Source organism: Carassius auratus, chromosome 8, assembly GCF_003368295.1.
Source record: "Carassius auratus strain Wakin chromosome 8, ASM336829v1, whole genome shotgun sequence".
Lineage (NCBI taxonomy): Eukaryota > Metazoa > Chordata > Actinopteri > Cypriniformes > Cyprinidae > Carassius > Carassius auratus.
The window spans coordinates 18,637,418-18,645,478 of NC_039250.1; the positions used below are offsets into that span (position 1 = coordinate 18,637,418).

An 8,061-nucleotide genomic window follows, 5' to 3' on the forward strand; every position below is an offset into this window, starting at 1 on the left:
CATAGTGACACGGGTGATAGGCTCAATGTGGATGAAGAAAACAGGCTTTGTTAAACTTAAGTCATTACTTCAGACTGAAGTCTACTCCCTTTCTAAAAGCCTTCGGCACGGCCAGGCTGCTCTTTATTTATGGTGGCACCAAACAGCCGGCTACAGTCCAAAGTTCTTATTTTAGTACCTACGACAAAATCTGAACATTTCTGCACTAGGTTTTACAAAAAGGTATTTTAGCTCCAATACCGTTCCAGGTTTTTTCCCACAAACATTTGTCTTTTAGCACCTCTTTCATGTAAAACAAAAACATATGGTTGGAGGTAGAGAGGGATTTGACAACACTGCTAATTTATTAAACTCTTTATACTATATATTATAATATACTCTTTATATTATATAATATAGTTTATATTATGAATTATTATTACAATTTAAAAATAAATAGCTGTTTCTATTTTAATTTATTTTAAAATGTAGTATCTTCCTGTCTTGGCAAAGCTGGATTTTCACCATCATTTCTCCAGTCTTCAGTGTCACATGATCCTTTAGAAATAATTCTAATATACTAATTAGGTAAATATTTCTTTTCATTATCCAATATTTATTTAAGTAGCAGTTTAAAAAAAAAAAGCAGTAACAAATTAAAATTACAGTAACATTATTTAATAAATTATAAATCATATGTGTTAACATATTTATTAATGTGTATATTTGCATGTCACTATTTTTAACCAAATTATATTTTTTGCAGCTCATTAAAATGATCCTACAATGTGCCCAAATTACTTATTAAATTTTGTTAATAGTCTGTTTTATAATAATTATACCTGAATTACAAAGAAATGTAGTTTGAAGTACTTTTCAATTAAGTATAGGATTTCAGGGCACTGCTATCACTGTTTGAAAATTGCTGCAAATGAAACTTTTCCTCTAAAACTGTTCACGTCTTTACTCAGGATGTCCTTTGGTCATATGTGCGGTGTCTATAACCTCGTCACTAAACAGCTATGGGGAAGCTGGCAAGTAAGTTACCATGGGTCATAGCAAAATCCACATTGAGGAGAAAAGATGACCTGTCTTGCGTCATTTCTCCATCTTGTTTTGCATTTCTCAGTTGCTGGCTGTCTCTCCAGAATGGGGCGATTTGGGGCTTTTGTGGCCCCTGCTCTGTTTGTTATAATGGTAAGCAGCTGTTAATAAGGTGTGTTTAATGCACTACATTAGATGAGCATGACAGGAACACTTTTAATGTTGTAATCTCTGCATCCAGGTGAACATTGGCATTTTGATAGCTGTGACACGGATCATATCCAGGATCAGTGCTGAAAACTAACAAGGTTCACGGAGACGCCAACTCTGTTAAGTGAGTTTATCTGCCATCGTAATTGTAGGATCAGCCATCGTGCGTTTGCTTTCTTTCATATGCGTGATTGTCTTTTCTAGGCTTACGACTAAAGCGGTGGCGGTACTCTTGCCCATCCTGGGCATATCGTGGATCTTTGGGGTTCTGGCAGTGAACGACCACTCCCTGCTTTTCCAGTACATGTTTGCAGTGTTTAACTCACTACAGGTCAGGCATCACTACCGTGTAACAAAACCGTTTCACCAGCAAACTGATTGATTTTCACTCAGTTTACAGCCTCCAAAGTCAATTGCACGTTTGCCAAACAATGACAGCTTTAAAAAATATGGGACGTAACAATGTTTGAAATGACTTTGGACCTGGGACTGGCTTGTAAGAGCTTTTGCAGATGTGAATTGGAGCGCTTTCACAACATTTAGTGTTATCTGTTGTTTTCTTTTATTCCTCAAAGGGGTTCTTCATATTCCTGTTTCACTGTCTGTTAAACTCTGAGGTAAGAGTGTGTTTGTGCAGCTGTGTCAGAACAAGTCTGTGCTGTATGTCGGGGGAAATGTCTGACGTAGCCCCAGCAAAGAGTACACTGGTGGAAATGATAGAGTTAAACTGTGATCGCCATCTAGTGATGTGAATCTGATACTGCATTATAGTTAATATTCATTTCAATATTAAAACCAGTGTATCAGTCATGCTGTTTGTTAACAGTTTTCATGTCTTGTTACTGCTCTACAGGTAAGAGCTGCTTTCAAACACAAAACCAAAGTGTGGACTTTAACCAGCAGCTCAATCCGCAACATCAACGTCAAACCTTTCAACTCAGACATAGTGAGTAATTCCAGTTCTTTTCATTTTTACATTTGTATTGTTAATGACCAGTGAATTTAAACACACCCTTATGAAAATGTATGTCTTGAATGTTTTTTTTTGTTTTTGTATGAATTAAATGTAATGTTTTGGACAGTTAATTTCATTTTATGAACAATAAAACACATTATAGTTTAAATGTATATTAAATGCCGTTGAACTTTTCTTTATTTTTTTAAGTACACTACCAAGTGCACATTCCCCAAGCCTGTATTAATCTGGTTTTCTTTTGCAGATGAACGGCAACAAGGGCGGTGTGACACCCACAAAGATGAACACATGGGACAAAAGCACCAACTCAGCCAACCGCATCGATTTGTCAGCTGTATAATTTCTTCTGGTCCAAACAGAGCAAGTGGACAACAGCATAGCACTTCTTATAGAACATGTGCCTTTCTATATCACTTTTTAAATGGACTTTATATGATGAAATAGCTACAGACACTTGCATCTGATTGTACTATAGTTAACTCACAACACAAAGTTCTCTGATGTCATTTCCTCCTGCTGATGATCTCTCTAACACAAACATAGGATGAAGACACACTGCCCGTTGTTGGGATGAAGGAGTTCATGGTTTGCTAATAATGTGGTGTGCAGAGGAAAACACACTAACTCTCACAGACAGGAGACTCTCCTGAGGTACAGTACCTGTACTGTAACACTGTTTCCTTGCTTGGATTTTTTTGGACAACACACTTATGTTTGGCCGTCCTTTAAACAGAGGAGTCATCAAATACAAAGTCTGGAGTGTCTCAACTTTAATGAGAACGCTTTTTTGCAACCAGCCTGAGTGAAGTAGCAGCTTCGATTAATCCACGTCCATCTGTCCATCAGCTATGGCTTAAAAAATTTGACCTGGAAGAGAAGAACAATACTGGGCCAAATTCTCTGGAGATCTTCCTCATTGTTGTGATGGGTTTCTCTCTCTTTAAAAATCTAGTATTGTAAATGGCACTTCTGTTTAACCAAATATGTTTTTTTTTTCAACAAGAGGTCAGTGAAAAGAAGCGATGAACCTCCACAATATGTTGACAGTCAAACTCAGAAGGTCATTTATAATATTGCACAAGTGTATTATGTGTGTGTGTGTGTGTGTGTGTGTGTGTGTGTGTGTGTGTGTGTGTGTGTGTGTGTGTGTGTGTGTGTGTGTGTGTGTGTGTGTGTGTGTGTGTGTGTGTGAGTGAATGTTACTTTTTTTTAAAAGACAAAAGTCATATAACAGGGTTGAATTAATAAATTATGTTAATGTGTGAAGACTAATATTAATTATTAAAATAGCATGACAGTAAACAAACACTTTCAGTTTTATACTACAGTTGGATATGGCTTTGTTGTGTCGTTTAAATAATTTGACGCTGTTAAGAAGGTCAAGACCTCTAGAGTTGGACAAGCCTTACAGACATTTGGTGTGTTTCTTACTAGATTAATTTCATGTAAGATAATACTTTATTTAATAGTTCCTCAGAACAACAAACATGCCACTTGTGTCTCAGTAACTGAACACCTAATTGTACCCTATTCATGCACAGTGCCAAATAGTTTTCTCATGTCATGATATAAATCAGTTTGCGTCATTTCATAAAGGTGGACTCTTTTGTGAGACACACACAGCCATGCGTAATTCTCTGTAACTGTGCCATCATAGATGCATTTATTGGTATCACAACAGTTCAGTGTATTATTAATGTGTGAACGTATACAGTATATCTTTAAATTATTGTCGTCGTCTTCGTCGTGTTCCAACAAGACTTGATACTGCTTGAAAATCTTATTCAGTATCACAATACTTATTTTCCCAGCATTATAGCTTAATCACCTATTGTTTGTAGTTTATGAGTGAAAGTCTTAGTGTTCATGCTCTCCACCAAGAACAAATCACAGAAGATACTATGTTTTAGTACCAACATTTCAAGAGAGTTTATCTCAAATGAACATTTAAAGGCCAAGTGCACTTCTTGTCTTATTTTTATTTAATATTTGAAAATAACCGTTTATGGATTGTTTCTCAGTCAAGGGACATTCACTATATCTGTGTTTTTAACCCATTCATGTGATGTTTTGAGTTTGAAAATCTTGACATTATTATCAGCAGGAACACAGAGTGACACATTTTCAGATGCCCCATGCTTCAGAGATATGAAACAGCGCAGTATGATCTCAAACTCGCACACAAATGGCAGTAGCAGTGTTTTGAGATGATGCTGTATTTAAAAAAGTGACTTTAAAGAGAAAGTGCATTAGCTCTACAAATTCCAGTAAAGAGTGTTGTTCTTAAGTTTATAATGTGAGAAATCTTTCTGTGAAGTTTTTGTTTTTATTCCGCTTTCTTGATTTATTCTGTTCAAATGCAAATGGATTTTTCGCAGTTCTCTTTTATGCAACATAAAACTTTTATTTAAGTCTGAAAACTGTACTGTGATATGACACGTGTTGTACATATTTTTAATTCCTATATTCCTCCATATCTCTTTTATAAGAGTGTCATTCATAATAGAACTGATTATTAAGACAGACCTTGTCTGTGTTTAATTTTGAGGGTAAATCTGCAGAATCGATTTAATATGACCTAAATATTTACAAACTGCAGAAATCTATGGGCACAGGCTCTGTCACTGTTCATTTCGATCATTCTCCTGATGTGAATTCCTCACAACCCCTTCCCATGATGCTGACTGTTGATTTACCTGTTGACTGACTGTTGATGGATATTGATGAGCTTAATAAATGTGTTTTCTGAGTTTATGTTGGACAGGACCCCCTCATTAGGGTCTTCTGTGAAGAAGGATATCATATGGACAGTGAGGCATTGAAACCGTACCTATACTGTCTTCACATGTAAAATAAAAACTGATGACGTTTTCATTGTATTTGCCACATTATATTATTATATTTTAATGAAAGTCATTATGTAATATGCCCTGTACAGCTAATTTGAATAAAACGGTCTCTTTAGACATTGCTGCATTTGAGTTTTAATTTAATTTACTTGAGATATTACCATTTATTTCTGATTAAGCTTTTGAAAAACCATTCAGATAGAGATGATTGCCTTTTTCTTTTTTTTTAATCTCAGAAATGATATTTTATGTCAACTTCTTGTTACCTCAGGGGGATAATAGTGGTCGTGTATGATTACAAGTATCATTAAAATTCTTGGGACGAAATATTATTGCAATTTACATTTTTTAATGTAATGTATTCCTGTGATGCCAAAGCTATTAGCAATTTTTCAGCATCATTACTGCAGTCTTCAATGTCACATGATCCTTCAGAAATCATTCTAACATGATAATTTACTCTTTAGTAAAAATTTCTTATTATTATCATGTGCTGCTTAATATTGCTAAAACACTCAACAGACCACAGACAGTAGAATGCAAAGCAAACAGACAGCACTGAACATTAGTCTCGTTTTGCCAAGACAGCACTGGAGAGAATGACGCTTGTTCTGTAGGAAGTGTCATCATGGCTCATGTCAGGGTTGGTGATACACATTAAAAACCTCTTACATGCTCGATGTCTCATAGATTTGGCCGATTACAGCGTGACAGGGTGGAGCTCGGTTGAGATACAAAAGCAGATCATGCAGACACATTGATTACGTTCACTGCAAATGACAGATGAAGCTCCCAGGTGGCTTTTCAAATGCAAGTTTAAAGCAGTGCTGCTTATCAGCCACACGTGTTTTCTGGGCAGAAGGGGACAGAATGTGAATAATGTTCGAGCAGTATCATATATCGGTAGGTTTGGGGTGGAGGTATTTATATGCCAAACGTTCAATTTAATATTATAAATTATATAATATCCCAGGCAGAGTGCTCACATAATGCTCGTATTCATTCAGTGAATAGATTGATGCAAACAGTACGTGACGTCCAAAAGAGAAGACAATGACCAGGACTCCTTAATGTGATTTACTGAAAACAGCATGGAAAACTGTTCCTGGTCCTGAAGTGGATCATTTGGGAATGCTGCCGAGCTTTTTAATGAACTCCATATGGACTAAATTTCCTGTTACATGGATAGGGAAAAGATGCCATCAGTCTAATTCGTTCCAATTAAAACAAACAGCCAGAGCAAAAACAATTAGGTTTTAACAACGCCGATATCTTAATAATAACTACATCTTTTCTTTTTTTATATATAAATACAACTTTTGGCTAGTTCATGATTATCTATCAAAACTTAATGTTCAATCTCTGAGTTTGGCGATGCACTAAAATTATATTTACATTGCATTTTCTTTGATTAGTGTGTGCGAGTGTAATAATGCAGTTTTACCACAAGAGGACAGTGTTGTCATGTCTAGATGGTATATTAAAAGAAGAAAAGGCCATCTTTAGTCCTGACTGTTTCTACAGTCTCAAGGTCTAGACTCTAGACTGTGCTTTTGTGTTATTATGCGATTTCTTGATCTGGAAGCCTATCACTTGAGGACGGCTTGATAATGTTAGATTTATATGATCTTCTGACCTTTGTCTTATCCTGTGATGTTGTGTAACTTTATAATGTGCAGACAGACAGCATGTAATTTAAATAAGGGCACTTGGACAAGTTATGTAACATTATTTGTTACCATGCATACATACAGTACAAACAAACATAGGCATATATACGTAAATAAAGAAATAAATAGATTTGTTTATGGATTTGAATAAAATAGAATAGGTTAATTATTCATAAATTTTACTGTTTTTAATCTCTAATTTAGTAATTATGATAATGGTGTTAATGTACATCATGATAATTGATAAGAATTAATAATTTCTGTTAAATAATCGATATTATTATTAATTATATTGATTGTAGTAGTGGTGGTAGTAGTAGTAGTATATAAACTTACACTACTGGCCGAAAGTTTGGAATCAAGATTTTTTTAATGTTTTGAAAGAAGTCTCTTCTGCGTACCAAGGCTTAATCTGTTTGATTAAAATACATTTAAACAATAATAGTGTAAAACAGTATTACAACTTAAAAGAGCGGTTTTGTATTTTCAAATATTTTAAGAATATAATATGTTCCTGTGATGGCTTTCAGAGCTGAATTACTCCAGACTTCAGTGTCACATGATCCTTCAGAAATAATTTTAATATGCTGATTTGATGCTCATACATATCTTATTATCAATGTTGAAAACAGTTTTGGCTTCTCAATGTTTTTTTTTCTTCTTTTTTTTTTTAGAAAGTTCTTAAGAAAACTTAATTCTTATATATAGCAAGGATTCATTAACTTAATATTTGAACTAGGCCTATCTGTTCATCAAAGAATCTTGAAAAATTAAGTGTCACAATTTCTACCAATATAATAATAAAGTAATAATAAAATAAAATAATATGTTGGACAGGACCCCCTTATTAGGGTTTACTGTGATAGAAGGATTTCATATGAACAGTGAGGCATAGAAACCGTACTGCTGACTGTCTTCACATGTAAAATAAAAAATGTTCATTTTCATTGTATTTGCCACATTATATTTAATATAATAAGTTTCTTGAGCACCAAATCATATAATAGCATTTTAGAATGATTTCTGGAGGAACATGTGAAACTGAAGACTGTCTGCTGAATATTCAGCTTTGCATCACAGTAATAAATTACATGTTAAAATATATTACAAAAGTAAACATTTAAAATGTGAATAATATTTGACAATATTTCTGATTTGAATTTTATTTTAAATTTAGCATATGTAGCCTTGGTCAGCGTAAGAAACTTTTTTCCCCAAAAAATATTTTTGACCAGTAGTGTGTATTTGTCCACACTGAAGTCAACATCGGTTCACGAGCTTGGCTTACGCATGCGCACATCAAGTCACTGGTGTGCCGACAGAGCGCTAGTGC

At 34.6% G+C, this 8,061-nt stretch overlaps 1 protein-coding gene across 1 annotated transcript; it reads left to right on the top strand.

The window, feature by feature from the left end:
* The first annotated feature begins 1,218 nt into the window (after positions 1-1,218).
* LOC113107947 (adhesion G-protein coupled receptor D1-like) lies at positions 1,219-2,872 on the top strand. The gene is made up of 6 exons (XM_026270777.1): positions 1,219-1,222; positions 1,309-1,357; positions 1,438-1,564; positions 1,809-1,850; positions 2,087-2,179; positions 2,454-2,872. Exons 1-6 carry the CDS (start codon positions 1,219-1,221, stop codon positions 2,547-2,549), a joined length of 411 nt encoding a protein of 136 aa, XP_026126562.1. The 3' UTR covers positions 2,550-2,872.
* Positions 2,873-8,061: the final 5,189 nt, after the last annotated feature.

Excerpts from the sequence above, each read along its gene's own strand:
- LOC113107947 (XM_026270777.1), top strand. Across the intron at positions 1,358-1,437 it reads GGAGACGCCAACTCTGTTAA|GCTTACGACTAAAGCGGTGG; the intron begins GTGAGTTTATCT and ends TGTCTTTTCTAG. Across the intron at positions 2,180-2,453 it reads AACCTTTCAACTCAGACATA|ATGAACGGCAACAAGGGCGG; the intron begins GTGAGTAATTCC and ends TTTCTTTTGCAG.